General features: G+C 51.1%; 1 protein-coding gene across 1 annotated transcript; it reads right to left on the reverse strand.

Annotated features, from left to right (window-relative positions):
- Positions 1 to 1346: 1346 nt before the first annotated feature.
- LOC126528545 (uncharacterized) lies at positions 1347 to 16109 on the reverse strand. Its single transcript, XM_072284536.1, has 4 exons — positions 13582 to 16109; positions 12270 to 12542; positions 10897 to 11108; positions 1347 to 1904 (listed from the first exon to the last, which is right to left on the reverse strand). Exons 1-4 carry the CDS (start codon positions 16107 to 16109, stop codon positions 1663 to 1665), a joined length of 3255 nt encoding a protein of 1084 aa, XP_072140637.1. The 3' UTR covers positions 1347 to 1662.
- Between the last annotated feature and the right edge of the window lie 2623 nt (positions 16110 to 18732).

Consider the following 18732-nt stretch of genomic DNA (forward strand, 5'->3'; position numbering starts at 1 on the left):
AGGGGGAGCTCAAGAATTAATTCAATTTTACGTTCACTGCTGTCAACAGTGGCTTACGATTTGTGTCCAAAGCGAGATACAGACGTGTTTAGGTTGTTGAATTTGCCAAACTTCACTTCTCTGATTATCGAAAGTGTTGTCATTAAACACTTCTGGAATAATGATTTTAAAACACGATATACGCCTGTCCGCTCCTTAAGACCGAAGGAACCCTACGTCATCCCCAAGACTGCGACAAAGTACGGAAGGAGAACGCGGCAATACTATGTTCCAGCCATATTTAATAAATTGCCTACGCCTGTGTTAGAAGCAAACACAAGACGTGAGATTAAAAAACAACTTAGAATTGTCGATGTTTGATGTAACATTTAGTATAACTGTTCGACTTTTGCTCCGACCCGCTAATAGCTAACTCCGCTATTAACCCTGTGCAATTTTCTGTGACCTGACTGTCAGGCACTGCCAGTCAAGCCCTCTGAGGCTTTGGTAGGCCTGCTATATGTACTGTTTTCCTTACGCACAATAAAGATTGTATTGTATTGTATTGTACGGTGTACTATTTATTTTTTATGTACTCCGTTCCATACATAGCAGTCAACACTGTGGAGGCGAGAGAGACTTCTTGCAGTGGCTTCACTCGCACTTGGCTTCAGTTCGATGTTTTTGGACCGCAATTGTGCGGAACTGTTTTTTATACAGGCTCAATACTGAATGAAACATGTTTTAATCCTTAGAAGCAGACACACTATTGTATACGGCTGTTAATGCGTTGGTCTAAATAATTTTATTTTTGTCGTTCTTTGGTTCTAAAGGATTCGAATGGTGGGTCAATTTGCAGACACACGATATTTATGATCTGCAAGTGAATCACTAATTACCCCCGTGATCTACATGTTGATCACAAGACTGTCCTTGCTGGCAGTATAAACCTATATAGATAATTGAAATAAATCCTGAGAAATATTTTCGGTCACTCTAAGATTCTAAAGAAGGCATTAGCAGCTATGGTACTCCATGCAGCACTAAGTAGATCTTGTTCACATTTGTCAAAGCCAGCCATTAGTGCAAAGATGAAGCGTCTAGTGGACACTGTATTTCCGAGCACTGTCATTACCTCTGTTTGTAAATATATGGTTTCCAGCATTAGGTGCGCCCATAAGAAACTTGAATACGAACAAACTAAGCGAAGCAAAATAATGGCGTGCGGTAATTGTCACACGTCACAGTGAACTATCGGTCATCTTTTACGAGAAAGAGTTTCGCTATTCGTGTCAGTCCTGATAATTACATCATCGAAGCGTACGATGTGTAGATCGTGCGCATGCGCGTGTTTCTTTTTTTGTGTGTGGACTTCGGTTCCTATACATGTGGGTGAACTTCCTGAATAAAATATCAATTGCGAGTCAGCGCCCTGTTGTCTAAGCCTTTCTTCCTTTTGTGCGTGCTGCTTTTGCGCTCTTACCAAGAGTACGATGAAACTAATTATATATTTGATTGCGTGCAGTAGGGAAATATTCAATTTGTTATTCCAAATACTCGAATATTCGCATATAACTACTCGTAATACATGGACACAAGGCGAAAGTTCTGGCGAGAAGATTCACCTCCCTTTCTGATTCACTGTATTCTCTGCACAGCCCACGCATCCTTATAGAGCCCTGATCAGTGAAGGCCAGGAGCGGGAGATTTTTCATATTCCCTAGAGCTTCCAAGTGCCGTGGAGCTGTCAGTCGTGGATGAATGAGGATCGAACCAGCGGCGGTCTCGCAACAAATGAGAAACCGCGAGTCCCAGTAAGACCCCGGTCACGTGCCCAAACGTGGAGCCTTCTCTCGCGAGCAACAGGAAGTGTGTCAGTTCCAGCAGCAGACCGGGCCAGAACCTCACTCGGATGCAAAGGGTTCCTGCACAGAAGAAGCTTCATGAACTAAACTGCCACCCACGTCGTCCTTTTACAGCGACAGCTATTGTACGACCACTCGTGGCGCGGTCGCGTGGTTACAGCCGACACCGCCGTACTGAAACGGCTGCGAAGGTTCAGGCACCGCCAGTGCGCTGTGGGTTAGGGGTCACGTGATCTGTGGCTTCAAAGGCGAGAATGGGAGGTCGAACCGAAAAAGATGGTGAAAATGACTCGTGCCCAGTCATGGAGGAATAAAAATGACCAGCAGGCAGCATGACATCCTGCATCTAGCCTCCGCAAAGCAACTTCCTTTGACGCTTCTCGTCCCTTCCTTCACAAGTAGTATGTACGTTGGTCCTTGGGTAGTAGGCCCTGCAATTGCTGCCTTAGTGTCTGGTGCTTGGTATGCATTGTTTGGTTCGTGGTAACTCTTTGTGACGCCCTCGATATGACCGGCCCTTGCCACCCACTCTACTCTGCCCCACAATCTCTGCCCGCTCGGCAGACCAAAATCTACTTGCCTATCATGCGGTGAGGACCTATTTCCCGTGAGCATTTCCGTTTGATTATTGCGACAGCAACGATAGGGAGACCCCAGGCGCATTTCCGTGCTCGTCGTCACCGTCGGTGTCGCCGTGGTGCCTCGTATAAAGTCTCAGTGCGATAACATCGTGGCCGGCACAGCCTGCTGTGTGTGAGAGCGAACGCATGCAAAGGTGAGCCGAGGATGGCGGCTCGATCTCGCGCGCTCAAGGGAGGAAGGTGGGGAATAGCGCGCCATCTTGCATCGCATGCAAGAGACGAGGGAGGGGGGGGGGGGGGGGTATCGTTCTACTCCGGTGGCGGTTGCGTAAGACGCTGCGAATCGCGGCCGCACGGGCGCTCTCCTGAAAGCGAACTGCAATGGGGACAGAGTCCAGGTGCGCCGAGGGCTGATAGCTTCGTGTCGCCTGTGTTCTCGCCGCTTAGTTTGCATTGAAGCGAGAGGCAAAACAAAGGTCAATTTGCTAGCTGCTGTTTCCGCGCTTCCTCTCGGCAGCGTTTTGACAACGAGTGTCCGAAGTCATCGGGTGAAATGAGTTCGTGTTTGCCGGTGCCCGCGTGGCACCACGTTTTTTTAATTTAGTTAGTAAGTGTATGTTTACAAGTTTACACGGCCGATAAAGCTACTGTCCTTACTTAGTATATGTATCTAATAATTTGCTATCGCAATCGATGCTTCGCCTTTCGGGAGAAACTGCCACCTTTTTTTATGACTAGGCTTCGAAATTAGCGCGCGATGCTCCATCCTACATTTCTTTTTTTTCTGCTTGCACTGAGTGTTGGACGTTAAGTGATCTGCTGAGTTTCGCAGACGCGCCGCACACCAAAATCTCAAACTGAGCCACCGCACGGAACATTCGCATTGAGGCTAGCACGCCGCCTCCCCGCCGCAGGCATTCCTCATTCCACCTCTGCTGGGACCACGAGCGGTCGCGCACACAAAGTAGGCATTCCGATATTTGACACCATGCGTTTAGTTGTAGGCGAATGTTTACTGCAGCTTAGGCTGCTCAGAAAACTACATGCCTTTCTTCATGTAACATTCTGATAACTTCCTATTCTTAACAATTCTAGGCCCTTCAAACGAAACATGGCGATTTCTGTTGTTTCCCTCTGTTTCCTACGTTTAATGCTAAGAACTTCCACTATTGAACGCACACACTAGTTAAACTTCTTCTGGAATCATCATATAACAATATATTTTAAAGATCTCTCGACAGCGTCGGTTGTCGAGAGATCTTCCGAGCTATGCCGCATCCTGACTCACTATAAGGCCAGGTTTGCACCCGTTCGTATGCCACAAGGACGGATAAAAAAGTGCCATCTCGACGCAGGCAGGAAAGAAAGGCACGAAAAGCGTGCATGCATGCCAGCACGCGAGCATGCAGGGTCGATTTACAATGAGTCCTCAGACGTACACGAGGTAGCCAGTTGAAACTATGCGTTCCGTGACCAAATCAAACAAAAAAACTTGCTGTGAGTCTCTTCTCGTTAAAACAGTACTAACGCGTGTTTTCAAAGTTGCCTCGACTCTACCATAAGCTTCGCACGCTTAAAGCGGTAGTATAAAGGCACATTGTATCAGCTTAAATTAATAATGTGTCGCACTATACCACAGTTTCGTCGACTTCGCATTAAGATGTTAACTCTCAAAAATGTGTCGCGCTAAAGTATAGTTTAGTTGCTTTCGCAGTAAGATGTTAACTTTCAAGAAGATCAAGTTTAGGCCAAAGTTACATTTTATTTCGCGTCGAAAGCCGCTTGCCGGGTTCGTCATCATGACATAGCGAATTATAAAGTCTTTTCCCGCGTTCGAGCTCTCGTGGCACCGTAAATGTTTTTGACACTTGCCAATTCAGCTATAAGCTCTTCTAAAGCGTCGCCAGCCGTTTGTCATTGTTTATTTTCTGGCTTACGAAGCATTTCCTCACAATAGCAGTGGCTTTCCTGGTATCGCAGCAGCGCAAGTTACCAACGCAACTCAACATAACTATATATTTAGTAACCACTTAAATGTAATCACACCTAAGAAGTACGAACATTGAAAACTAAGTATCTTGATTTTGTACTAAAGTTTATCTGAAATGGGGCACCCTGACATCATGAACATCACTGTGACGTTACGACGCAGTACAACAGTTAAGACAGTATGCTAGGTAAGATGCGTTTGCTCGTAAAAATAAACGTGTGTGCTGTGCTCGTCCTTATTGGCTCTTACTGACGGTACTGGCCGCGCGTGACAGCCGCAGGAAATTCAGGAACGAAGCGAGTCACCGTATTTCGACGTCATGACGGGTCAGATTCTGCGACACTGAAAAATGAACTCATTTATGGGAACAAATTGTTGCGCTAAGTTATTTAGGGCGCCCTGACACTTCCCGATATTTCTTTGTAGAGCTAAGAGGGTTTGGATCTTGATTCTACGGGAAAAGAGAAAACGCAAGTCGTAATTGTCCCGTCAGTATTTCTTAACAAAGTGCCCGCTGAAATCGCGACACCTACATGTAATTGGGAGTGTTTCAAGGCACCGTAATACAAATAATTGGAGCCCGGGCAACCAGATAAATTCAGACGATATTGAAAGAGCCTGAAGGTGAGCGGAATACAGGTATCGATATAAACCTTTGAAGTTATTCAGTCATCCCCAGGGATCCTCACCGAGCCGCACTTAAAGCTTTGTTCATGCACTGGTAGTTGTAAACCGCCGTCGACGGAACTTCTTATCGCAAGTAGACTCTGATATGACGCCTGTATTTGTAGCATTGGAACGCGGATTAATCGACGTTTCTCTATTGGAAGAACGTGCGATTGCTACGGCAATCGTTTACATCTCTACTCTTTCTGTCCTTCAACTCTCAATCATATGTTCACTGACTCCCAGGTATAATGTCGCGTTTTCCTTTCAACACTTTGCATTCCACCCTATATTCATATTCGGGTCCTTCCTATCATAAATCATGCATACTACCCGGTTGGTCTAGGTGCCTGGGTCGCAGAAATTCATGGTAGCCTCAGCGCCACAAACGCGGACAAAATGAATAGAAGGACACAATACAGCGCGGACTAACTCAAGTTTATTGGAATAATGAAAGCTGATCACATTAAAAAGAAAGGCTCACTATGTGTTAGCCAGCCTTCCGTTCTCTGCAAAATAGAGAGGTTGCCTTGTTAGATCTTGGGTAGAGCCACTGAGTTGACTCGTGCCAGAGCAATATGTTTGTTACGTCGGTTAATCAGCCGTGACATGTTCATCACTGTCGAAACATGCGCATTCTGTGATGAGAAGGTTGTTTTGTTGTGTATCTGCGTATGCCGGGATGATCGGGTGTTTGTCATGTGATGCGTGTCTTATATTTGATGTTTTCTTCCAATAAACTTCACTTAGTCAGCGCCGTATTATGTCCGCTTCTATTCTTTTTGTCTGCGTATGCCGCGCTGTAGCTACCATTTAGCTTCACCAACTCGCCCACCTTTCAACCTCATTGACGCAGCAGTTCCCGTTAACGAGCTTGCTCATGCGCTGGCCCCCTACCGCTCTCATACCGAGCCACTGAGTATCGTTCTACCATGATTCGCGACCACAACCTACCTCGTGCACATCCCAACTTGCCGAGACACGCCCTGCTCTGCAACAAAACGGTCGCCACCTCATCATTCCATTACTCGCCGGTGGGCCTTCTGTTGGCCACAACTACAGATCGATACTTTCCTGACACCCGTTTTCTAGGCCTATCTGTACCCCTCTTTGTCCAGCAGAATGCCCTTATTGCGGCGACTAGGGCGCCTCGATACCATGGCTCTCCGACATCGAGGCACCCTAGAGGCCACCGCTTCTCCTCCCGCCCCACACCGCATATATGCCCCTGGATTGGCAAGCCATTTCCAATGTCTCTCGCGTTCCGAACACCTTCCTTACCTCCCTGGAGGCGATCTGACCGACACGACGGTGACTCGTCACCAAATGGTATGATTGGCTGTTCTGACCAGCTGTCGCTGTCTCCAAGTCGTCTGTAGAAAGGCACAAAGGCTCTGACGCAAAGGGTGGGTGCTCTTGCGAAACCGAGTCGCGGGGTGGTGCTGCCCCTATACGCCAACTATTACACCTCCTTTAGAAGCACGTGGCGTTTGGTGGCGAAACGCTCGAAAAAGACAGCCTTCCTTTTCTGGCTATACAGGATATCGCTCCTGTGGCGGGAGAGGAGGCACCCTGTAAATTTTTCGTTTGCCTTGCTCCCTTTTTCTGGAAACCTGAGAAAGCCTGTATACTGTTGTGCCATTACCACCAGCCCGGATTCCGAATCTGCAAGATGCAAAATTATCCTTCGAGCGCCCAAATTCTCCCTTGAAAAGTCAAGATGCTGAGCCGTCAGGCAGCAGTGTCCTGCGGGAGAAGCATCGGCGAGCAACTTGTTCGGACGTGTCGCCAAGTGCCAGACAGCCCGGCGCCGTAGACACCCACTAGGTGACCTCCGGCCCTTGCCTGAAGGTCACCGCGCCCGCCACAATTGAACCAGGTGGCCAGCGCGGTCGCTGGTTGGACCTCTCGGACGACCGTCGAGTGCTCGCTTTGTATTGGGCCGTTTGGGTGACAATGGTTTTGGGGGCTTATAAGCGGAGGCGCGCCGCCTGAAAAACCGGATCCGCCGACCCACCGGGAGCCAGTGCCGCTCTCGACTGGAGCGAGATGTGTCACGCGTTTTCGCCGGACGTTGCCGTGCGGGAACAGTCGCGTTTGCTGTGAGCTCTCGGCCCCAGTGCCGATCCCTTCATGTCCTGTATAATGACCTGTATATAGTGTATAAAGTCCCTTTTGTTATTCTCATCGACGCCTGGCTCGGAGTCTTCGCTACCAACGCTCTGTCACGAAACGGGTGACGAGCGCTACGGGACCACAAAGTCGTAATAGTGGTGCAGCGGTGCAAAGTCGTAACAGTGGATGGCAGCTACGGGATTGACCGGCATCGGCTACCTCGGCGCGGTGAGTGCCTGAAGTTTACCTCAAACACCAGACTTTCTCTGACACAGGTTATAGTAGCTTAGGGAAGGATTTGGTGTTGCATTGTGTTAACCTTGAGTGTTTCAAGCCTAGTTAGAGTGTTTTGAAAACCAGGGGATGCTGAGGGGGTAAAACGGGGCAGTGTGTGAAATACTTGCATATGTCTTACTAGTAGTGTTATAGTAGCGCACGGCAGGTATATTCAAAAAGGGTAAACAGCAGGAGGACAGTGTGAACGATGGAGAAGTACAAGGTCAAGGAACTTCTCCAAATTTGTGAGGAGTTGGGCATTGAGTTAGGCTCAACTAAAAGAAAGAATGCGATCCTTGAGGTCATGAGGACTGGGGACGTAACGGCTGAGGAAGCCGAAGAGGCCTGGACGGATATCAATGAACGTCGGGAAAGGGAGGAAAAGAAAGAAAAGGAACGTCGCGAGGAGGAAAAGAGGGAGAAGGAACGTTGCGAGGAGGAAAGGAAAGAAAAGGAACGTCGGGAGTGGCAGGCAGAAAAGGAACGTCGCGAGCACGAGCTTAAAATGAAAGAGTTGGAGACCCGAAATAGCTCGCCGGCGCCTAGTCTAACTTCTAACGGTCCAAGAATACGCGATCAACTTCCACCCTTTGTCGTCGGAGAGGATATGGCCAAATACCTCGTGAAATTTGAGCACGTGTGCGAACGGAATAGCATTGAGCGATCCCTCTGGGCACAGAATCTGTTAGCCTTGCTTCCTGGGGAGGCATCAGACGTAATAACTTGCTTATCGAAAGAGGCGTTTGAAAGCTACAGTGATGTGAAGGAAGCGCTACTGCGGAAGTACAAATTGTCGCCCGAAGCTTTCCGGCAGAGGTTCCGGTATGCAAAAAAGGGCAAGGAGTCGAATGTTGACTTCGTGTTTCGTCTAAAAGCCGACCTGGTGGAATGGCTGAAGGGCGAAGAGGTTTACGACGACCGCGACAAAATCGTCGAATGCATCGCGTTGGAGCAGTTCTACCGTTGCATTGATGAGGATGTCAGGCTCTGGCTGCAAGATAGGCTAAAGGAGGTTAAGCTAAACAAGGCAGCAGAGTTAGCGGAAGAGTATTACGCCCGCCGCAGCTTGCACAGCAAGGCAGTGCGCGTAGAAAAAGCAGATAGGAGAGATGGGTTTTCCGGGGAGCCCGATGAACGGAAAGAAATCAGGCGTCGCGAGTTTCGGGAAGACGAGTCCCTTCCCAAAGAAACTGTAAGGGAAGGACAGAATGCATCTCAGAATGATGACGATGGTCCGAAACAGCGAAACGATACGACGCGTTCTTTGGAAAAACGGAAACCGTTAACCTGCTACAATTGCAAAAAGCAAGGGCACATCGCTGCAAGCTGCCCAGAGAGAATTGCTTTTGCAACAATACAGGAAACTCACAAAAACATACGTCTATTGGAGCCCTATGTGCAGGAAATTAAGATAAACGGTAAGAAGTGCCGTGCACTTCGGGACTCTGCAGCAACTATGGACGTTGTTCACCCGTCTTTCGTCTCCTCGAGTGATTTTACGGGAGAGTGTGCTAGGATACGGCAAGTGGCCGAGGAGGAGAGTGTCTGTTTACCGATCGCAACGGTTATCATTGAAGGAGAGTTTGGGAAACTTAACACCGAAGCCGCTGTGTCAGCCGCCCTCCCGGAGCACTTTCCCTACCTCTTCTCAAATAGCTCGGAGCAGCTGCTGAAGGATCAGGGCGAATCGTTCTTTGCCGACGGGGCGTACATGGCCCTCACGCGATCCAAAGCGCGCCCGCTGTCGAGGGAACTTGACTTTGCGTCGGTGAGCGAACAGCGGTGCGGCACACGGACCGATCAAGGTAACTTGAGTGGCGAGCAGGCACGGGAGAGGCAGAGCTCGGAGGCTGGCCTGGGCGAGCGTGTCCTGGAAGTGAGTGGGAGTGACGCGTGCAGTGCTAGCCGCGATATAGACGCGACGCCGCAATTAGGCGACGCGGGCTCCACACTCGCTCCGGTTTCCGCCAGCTGGCAGGAGCAGGCGGCAGTTGAAAGAGAAACTTTGATTCGCGAGCAACCGGACGACTGTTCACTAGCCGATCTGAGGAAGAGCGTCAAACGGGGAGTGAAAAAAAAGAGGGTTTCATTTGGCAAGGAATCTGGCTTATTGTACCGCCGCTACACGGATAAGCAGGGTCGCAAATATAAGCAGCTTCGGATTCCGCGAAAATATCGCCGGGAAAAATGAATGACCTCATTTGCTTCCTCAGTAGTATGTTTTCGGTCCAAGTGATTTCAAGGGGACCATTCTATTTGTCATTATTATTGTTGATTATTAATTATTTCTGATATTTTGGTGTGTTGTTCATTTGAAAAATGGTTTTTTGAGCCTTGTGTACTAGATCGTACACCTGCCTCTTGTTGCAGCGGGAGCAAAAAGGGGGATAGCAATTCAGTTAGGTTGATTTGGATTATAGCCTTGTCTGGTGTTTGACGGGAGACAGAGGGCACTTGTTCGTGTTGGGTGTTGCCTTTTGCCGGTCGGTTTTGCAAGATGCAGAACGACCAACCGGGACCAGTGGCGAGAAGTAGGGGCTTAGGAACGACCCGAGCGGAGCTGGTCGAGGTGTCTTGGCGACAACGCGGTGAGCAGAGCTCCTGTCCTGGCGAGTCGGACCTGGGCACGTGAAGTTTCCTGGCGTCCCGACACTGGACGGGAACTTGGACGAGCCTGACGAACGTGCGCGCCTGGCATCCGAGCCACGTGGAGGCAGCTCGTCTTCCCGGCGCCTTATCTGAGGGCGGGGATGCTGTTGTGCCATTACCACCAGCCCGGATTCCGAATCTGCAAGATGCAAAATTATCCTTCGAGCGCCCAAATTCTCCCTTGAAAAGTCAAGATGCTGAGCCGTCAGGCAGCGGTGTCCTGCGGGAGAAGCATCGGCGAGCAACTTGTTCGGACGTGTCGCCAAGTGCCAGACAGCCCGGCGCCGTAGACACCCACTAGGTGACCTCCGGCCCTTGCCTGAAGGTCACCGCGCCCGCCACAATTGAACCAGGTGGCCAGCGCGGTCGCTGGTTGGACCTCTCGGACGACCGTCGAGTGCTCGCTTTGTATTGGGCCGTTTGGGTGACAATGGTTTTGGGGGCTTATAAGCGGAGGCGCGCCGCCTGAAAAACCGGATCCGCCGACCCACCGGGAGCCAGTGCCGCTCTCGACTGGAGCGAGATGTGTCACGCGTTTTCGCCGGACGTTGCCGTGCGGGAACAGTCGCGTTTGCTGTGAGCTCTCGGCCCCAGTGCCGATCCCTTCATGTCCTGTATAATGACCTGTATATAGTGTATGAAGTCCCTTTTGTTATTCTCATCGACGCCTGGCTCGGAGTCTTCGCTACCAACGCTCTGTCACGAAACGGGTGACGAGCGCTACGGGACCACAAAGTCGTAATAGTGGTGCAGCGGTGCAAAGTCGTAACAATACCTAGCCGGTAAGCAGCGTCCGGGTGAAGGCTGTGGTGGATGGCTTTCAGTGCCAGCAGCGTGCCGACAAGACCGCAGCAACACTCGCCCGAATGCGGTGCCGGGGGCGGTGCGGTGCTCCAGAAGGCCAGCTGATACTTCCAGACGATGAACCTCAGGCCGTCGCGGAGCACACACACCGCAAACAGCAGCAGGGGCGCTAAAAAGGCTAACCTGCGAGGGAAGCAGAGATAGAGCTATTTTTGTTGCTTGCTTAGCCGACACGGCGTACACATCTTGGGCGCACGGTTTATATAGGATGACTGGAGGTACCCTAACGCCACCTTACGGAGAACGCACAGGTCCCTAGAGGAAGTTTCAAGGTAGCGGCACTCGTGCTTCCAGCCGTCGCCATCCGCAGCCTCGCGCTCTCCCGCCATTGTCCGTGCGTGATCGGGCTTAGAGTGGTTCTGTGCCATTAGACATGACTGCCACTAAGGATAGCTGCGATAAGTTCGCTGAAGACTTTGAATGGTAGGAAGCAGATGCGGATGACGCTTGAAGACAACTTGTATCTACAAGGACGTTTTACAACGAATAGCATATAATGATGCAAGGTAGAACTGGAACGCCTATAGGGCCACCCTATCTCGGCAGAGCCGACGGTGTATAGCACTTCAAGTTTTATTGAGAACAATTGGTCGAAGCAGCGGGGCCATGTTTTCTATTCCTCGGTGCACTGGCCCAAACGATAACAAATGTCCAATCACCAGTGAGTAGTCTGGAGGATGGTCCGCCGGCACACCAATCACCAAACCTGTACTATAGGATCATCGTGTTAACGGTCCATCGGCTATTCAACAATCGAACCTCGCCTACGCTTACTTTCTTTTACGAAAGTTAAACGCATGTAGTTCTCTTAGCAGGCTTACAGTTTACGTCCACATGAGCATGTATAAGGCTTTATTGCGCGGGAAAGAGCATCAAAAACGATATTGAGAGTAAGTGTAGTACGACACAAACTGGAAGGTACATTTGTTTCTGCATGCAGTGTTCCGAGGCTTGAAACCTCTTGAAGGCGCTAGCGGCGCTTCATAATGGGGCAGGAGGAGGGGCGAGGGAACGGAGGTTGGCGCTACCTTCCCTAAGTACGTTAACGATGATAAGCTAGACTCGCAGTCTGGCGCGTACGCGACGACATGTGAATTTACGGCAAAACTGTTGGTAATGACCAAACCGGCTTCGACGCAGTGGATATATCCCGAAGACTGGCAAAAGCCCTGGGTGAGGTGGCTGAAGCTTCCTTCGCATTCAAAAGGCGAGGATTCCCACACAAACGACGAAAAGAGAAAAAGAGGAACGCTGGTGAAAGTAATATCAGCCAGCTCCCCTCACCTCCACCTGCCCAAGTCCCGTTCGAGCCTCCGGCCGACCGTAAACAGCGTCTGCAGCACGTAAGCCAGCTGGTAGATGTTGCCAACGTACAACGGCGGGAGCATGAAAGGCCGCCATACTGGAACTTTAAACGTCAATGGCGCTTCGCCCAAGGCGGAAGGCTCGGTGTACGGTCCGTAGAGGTAGGCAGCCACGACCGCAGACATGAACGCGTAGGTCACAGGTGTCATAGGCACGGCGATTAGGTACAGGTGACGCCGTGGATACGGTATGCTGTGGGAAAAGGCAACGAATGACCCCGTCAAGCAAAATACTGCGACAGGATCATAATAAGATACCATTATCGCAGAATTGTGAATTGGTAGTCGCATTACTGGTTATTCTACTTTATTCTAGTTTGTAAGGTGCTTCTGTTGTCTACGAGCTTACAAACGCAGCCTTAGTTACATACACGCGCGAGAGCACCGCAACTGTTTTGTTTCCTGCTACTCAACACGATACAAACACATCACAGCTACTGCTTTGTGACGTACGCCATGCAGCTGTCGCTGTAGAATGTGTCATATATCCAGTTCAGCCGTCACTGATCATCCGGTCATTTGTCTGTCTGCGCCACATCGCCGTTACTCCTTACCGCTAATTTAATTTTCACCAAGCCGGTCGCTCGGCCATGGGCATACTAGCGTACAGTGCTGTCTCATTCAAACGCCTGCGAAGAATCAAGTACGGTGCAGATGATCGGCCTACGTAGGCATTTGATTACACTGCCTCCGAAATCAGCCTGCATTACAAAATCATATACAACGCCGCCAGTCCAGCTGTGATCTCCATAATGCTGTTACATAAAAACGCGGTTATGTTGCACCTGCCCGCGCTACCCATCGGTCGCTCAACGATGTCATTAAGCTCTTACTACCACTGTTTCTAAAGAAGCCTACAATAATTCTATTAGAAATTATTTGCATATTAGTAATACTGTTTCTGGAATAAGCACCCAATTCCACTAGAAAGTATTAGCATATTAGCTTAGAGCATCAAAGGTAGTTCCAAAGTAACTTTACCATACATATGAAGAACAGTAAATTTGACCTGTGCTTTCCGCGTTCATCGTTCGCTTAATTCAATTTTGACCAACCCACTTCATCTTCCCTCTTTGATTGTTACTTTCTCTGGCGAGAACAGCCCCGATGTTCAACAATTGCCGAGAAATGTGCGCTTCTTTCGTTTTGATACAGTGCGCCCCATCCGGGCATATTCGAAATTTCACTCTATGTATTATCCAAAGAGCATCCGATGATGATTAGGGCATTACCGGATGACGGCCACCATGATAAGGCCAACAAGGAGGCCGCTGACAATCGGTAGAAACTCCCCGTTGGATGACCAGTACATCAAGGCCAGGTCGTACAACAGCAGCACGGGCACGTCAGAACACGCTGCGAGCTCGTATTTCTTGTAGTGAATCGTAGACGCCGAAAAGCATTTGTAGTGGATGACTCCCAGTGCCACAATGACTCCCGCGAAGGTGTGCGTGCACATCGAATGCAAGGAGGACTGTCGGGCTATCGCGTACGCAATTTCGATGGCCGCAGTGTTGACCAGGCCGACCGCGAAGACGGCGACGGCGAACACGACGGCAAAGTAGTAAATGCCGAGCGCCGCTTCCAGTACGATACCCTTGACGAAGAAAGCTAGCAGGTTAGCCGCCAAGTGCGTAAAGTCCACGTGATGGAACGCGGCGAACGCAATCCGCCACCAGTGGCCTTCGTGAACTATCGCGACGGCACTGGCACAGCGCTCGGGGTAGTGCTTGTGAAGGAATCTCCAGTGGGACTGGGCGACGAGCCACATCACCGTCAGCGTGACCCACGGAAACTGAGGAATGGCGAACGTGTCCTCAAACTCGGCCGCCTCAGCAGACAAAGCGGCGGCCAAATTGTCGTCAGCTTTTTGGCGGCCGCCATCGGAAGTCGGCGACTGGGGGCTCGACAAGTTCTTGACGATGTCGTCTGCGCTTCGCCCTACGAGTTTCCATGGTGACCCCGTCCAAGGCATGACAGCCCTTGGGCTCGGCGAAGCCTGAGAGCGGCGCTCACTGCTCACTTGCATAGTCATGGACCGGGTCCTTTCGGCAGCGATGGCCTCTCCCTCCGCTGTATGCTTCAAGAGTCCCTCAGAGTGCACCTGCTTTGGCTGGACTGGATCCGCGCCCCCTGGTGACAGCATGGACGGCCACGTCCTGGCTCCAGACGTGACAGATGGCGTGTGGGGGCCTATCACTCCAGGAGAACGGTCGTGCAGTGGAGGCGAGGCCAGCGACTTGGGACTCAGGGGCACCTGGCTGCCGCCGGGGGAAGTTAGCCGGGACCATGAGCCCTGCTGGCTGCGCCTGCTCGGTGAGTACTGGAGGGTGAGTGACCTGTAACCACCGATGCTAGAGTTTGCCGTCTGGGATGCCTCGCTCATGACGTCCGCGCGCGATTTTGACGTGCCCCGAGGAGGCGAAAGAGGTCCGGAATGCTGATACGGTAGAGACGAGCTGAGACCGGCCGTGAGCTCAAGAGAGTGTAGAGAAAGAGAAGGTTGAGTCGCTTCGCTCTTCGAAGGCTGTGAGCCCGGCTTTCGTTCGTCGAGCTTCTTGATGTCGGTTGTTCCTTTAGGGTCAGCTGCTGAAGCGGAGGGGCTAGCTGGCGGCTGGTCATCGCGGAGTCTTGCAGCCGGAGTGACTTCGGCTGCTGAAGGGGAGGCGCCGGTTGTTCCTGCTGGAGCGGAAGCGCTGGCTGGCGGCTGCTCATCGAGGTGGCCTGCAGCGGGAGTGACTTCGGCTGCCGAAGGGGAAGCGCCGGTTGTTCCTGCTGGAGCGGAAGCGCTGGCTGGCGGCTGCTCATCGAGGTGGCCTGCAGCGTGAGTGACTTCGGCTGCTGAAGGGGAAGCGCCGGTTGTTCCTGCTGGAGCGGAAGCGCTGGCTGGCGGCTGCTCATCGAGGTGGCCTGCAGCGGGAGTGACTTCGGCTGCTGAAGGGGAAGCGCCGGTTGTTCCTGCTGGAGCGGAAGCGCTGGCTGGCGGCTGCTCATCGAGGTGGCCTGCAGCGGGAGTGACTTCGGCTGCTGAAGGGGAAGCGCCGGTTGTTCCTGCTGGAGCGGAAGCGCTGGCTGGCGGCTGCTCATCGAGGTGGCCTGCAGCGGGAGTGACTTCGGCTGCTGAAGGGGAAGCGCCGGTTGTTCCTGCTGGAGCGGAAGCGCTGGCTGGCGGCTGCTCATCGAGGTGGCCTGCAGCGGGAGTGACTTCGGCTGGTGAAGGGGAAGCGCCGGTTGTTCCTGCTGGAGCGGAAGCGCTGGCTGGCGGCTGCTCATCGAGGTGGCCTGCAGCCGGAGTGACTTCGGCTGCTGAAGGGGAAGCGCCGGTTGTTCCTGCTGGAGCGGAAGCGCTGGCTGGCGGCTGGTCATCGAGGTGGCCTGCAGCGGGAGTGACTTCGGCTGCTGAAGGGGAAGCGCCGGTTGTTCCTGCTGGAGCGGAAGCGCTGGCTGGCGGCTGGTCATCGAGGTGGCCTGCAGCCGGAGTGACTTCGGCTGCTGAAGGGGAGGCGCCGGTTGTTCCTGCTGGAGCGGAGACGCTGGCTGGCGGCTGCTCATCGAGGTGGCCTGCAGCCGGCGTGACTTCGGCTGCTGAAGGGGAAGCGCCGATTGTTCCTCCTGGAGCGGAGGCGCTGGCTGGCGGCTGGTCATCGAGATGGCCTGCAGCGGGAGTGACTTCGGTTGCTGAAGGGGAAGCGCCGTCTTCTCTTGGAGCGGTGTGCTTGACCGTGTCTCCTTCGAGGTTTTTACCATTAGACGAAGACATGCCTGGGGTTCCCGTTGACGGCCGGAACGGAGCTGTGGATATCGCACCACTCGGTGAATCCCCTGTCGCACCGGGATGCCTTCTCTCCGCGAGCTCCTTCTTGCTTATGTCGGGTATATCTTTCTTTCGCGGCCGTCTGTTGCTGGAAAGGGGGCGCACTCTTTCTTCAGGGAGCCCCGAGCCTGCCCCTTCGATGCCTGCAACCGACCTGGCAACGCTTGATTGCTTGCCTCCGAGAGTGGCTCACACCCACTACGGGGGATTGGCCAAGAATGAGGTGATATAAGAAAAAGGTTATCCGAGTCTGAAAATAATCACAATTGAGTAAGTTTGATAGGCTAAAGGAATGAAGTCAGATAAATTTTAAGAATCTAACAAGTAAATTATCCTGATTCAATTATATACCCCACCGCAGCTGCGCAAACATTACTATGACAGCGTCCCGCAGAAGAGCCTCCAAGATATAGAACACCAAGAATGGTTATATTCAATGCAGCACTATGAAATTTTCCTTCTAAAGTGTGTTTTCTTAACGCGGAAAAACGACGGCATGACAGGAAAAAGTTTTCTATTGTTTCATCTTCACAACAATATGAGCACTAGGAGGAGGGCGCCAGATCACATCGATGCAGATAATAGTTTACTGCAGGTATTCGACATCGGAATTTCGTCAACAGGACTTCAACTTTTCCATTGCGGCAAAAGTTTGTATTTCAAGGAAATGGGAAGTTTCGGTAATCAGTAAAATTTGTTAACGATAGGTTCCGAGAGTCTTTCATGATTGTTCATCTCCTGAACCTAGCAACAGTTATGAAAGCTGGTACAGGAAGGATCAGGAGAGTTCTACCACTAATGGCAGCTCTCGCCAAGCTGTCTGCTACATTGATAACTAATCCTTCAGGAACAGGCACCCATACCAATCTAATTATTGTTAACTGAGAAGGTATTTAACAATGAAATGCGCGGGATCCACTATTTGCACTGAGAGCTGAAGATAAAGATAAAGAATCCATGACTATTACAACTTCCGAGATTGATGAGTTCACTTTTCGTAGAGCCAATGTAACCACCAGAAACTCAGCTATAAATGCTGGTACGTAGTAAGGAAGTCTTAAAGGACCAGTCAAAAGCGAAAGGAAAAATTCAAATTTCATACTTTTCTTCTGTTTGCGATGCATCTGTGACTTCGGCAGCGTTAATTTTTAGCTCCAATAAGTGATCTTGTAATAGCCCATTTAATATATTGCAAGAGAGGTGTTTTGCGTTGTTTGGGTGTATATCGTCAACAATAATCTGGATATTCTGTCTCTCGCTGCCTACAGGAGGGCTCTCACATAATCGTTAATCTAAGGGACCAAGAACTGTCTGAGGGAAGACGACCTTAATAGTCTAGAACCGAGGTCAGGAAGATTGAAAAAATATTGCAGGCTGAGAAATAAAAATTTATGTACAAGGATAGAAAGTTGGGTGAGTTCGCATGGTAACCAGATCTTGAATTGTAGCGCGAAGTGACACAGACAGGACGAGCGCTAACGTTCAGCAAAATTTTTATTGAAACTATCAACATATATACAGATGATCGCAAATACCGCAGCATATGAACATGACAATGTCTAAAGGCATCAGCTAAGCATATCAAGAGGTAGGGAAGCTTTTTGGCTTCCGAATTTTTTTCAATTTTCTGGCGACCAAACAAACGATTTTCCCCGCTTTCACGTTGATCACTCTGATCAAGCTGGAAAGACGGTTACAATGATCTCACCATTTCTCGTCTCGAAATCTCTCACTAAAGTCTTTGAACCAAGGTACAAAGCTTTGAAAATGGCAAGCGGCGATCTGCTACTGGAGCTCCTCGATCAGGAACAGCATGAAAAATTTGCCTGTGGTTTAGCTCTGGTTAACCCTAGTTGAATTGCGAAAGCAAGAGCTGCATGGCGAGCTCGTTTAGCTGCATCGGCGAGCCGCCGTGTCTCGAGACTTCTTGCACGTTCTTCCCCCGTTTCCTCGGCACGTCGTCTACGCAACGTCTCATTCCGACGCTCTGAGACTGAGGGTTCTTCTTCGGTTGCCGCAGAGTGCAAGCGAGCTCGTTTTGCTGCATCGGCGAGCCGCCGTGTCTCGAGTCTTCTTGCACGTTCTTCCTCCGTTTTCTCGGCACGTCGTCTATGCAGCGTCTCATTCCGACGCTCTCGATAACTCAAAGCCGTCTCTTCCGCAGTTGAAGAGTCATTCCGGGACGTGGAAAGACTTCTTCTAGCCGCATCTTCGTTACAACGCTTCTCGAGTCGTGCGGCGCGTTCTTCTGGCGTCTCTTGAGCGCTGTGTCTTCCTCGCTTCGTTCTGTGGTTGCTGCGTCTCTTATCGCGCTCTCCATAACGACTAAATACACTGAGGCGAAGCGCATATATATATACCCTCCACGAGGCGACACCTCCTCTCCCTCTACCCCAGCGGAGTACATCTGGTGGAGCGAGCGGTGACGGCAGCAGCGTCGATGGCGGCGCCATCTGTTGGAGCACGGCTGAGACGTTGCTAGAGAGCGGCGGCTCAAGGTTGTTCGTCGGCCACGACATATGCCATACGGCATGCGGTGCGACGGGCCGAAATAGCTCGCTGGCTGGCG

The sequence above is a fragment of the Dermacentor andersoni genome, chromosome 9 (genome assembly GCF_023375885.2).
Source record: "Dermacentor andersoni chromosome 9, qqDerAnde1_hic_scaffold, whole genome shotgun sequence".
NCBI lineage: Eukaryota > Metazoa > Arthropoda > Arachnida > Ixodida > Ixodidae > Dermacentor > Dermacentor andersoni.

Coding starts and splice junctions, on each gene's coding strand:
- LOC126528545 (XM_072284536.1), bottom strand. CDS start 16,109: ATGTCTTCGTCTAATGGTAAAAACCTCGAAGGAGACACGGTCAAGCAC. Junction 12,543..13,581: donor ATCATGGTGGCCGTCATCCG/GTAATGCCCTAA, acceptor CTTTTCCCACAG/CATACCGTATCCACGGCGTC. Junction 1,905..10,896: donor GGACGCTGCTTACCGGCTAG/GTATTGTTACGA, acceptor TCTTCTGTGCAG/GAACCCTTTGCATCCGAGTG.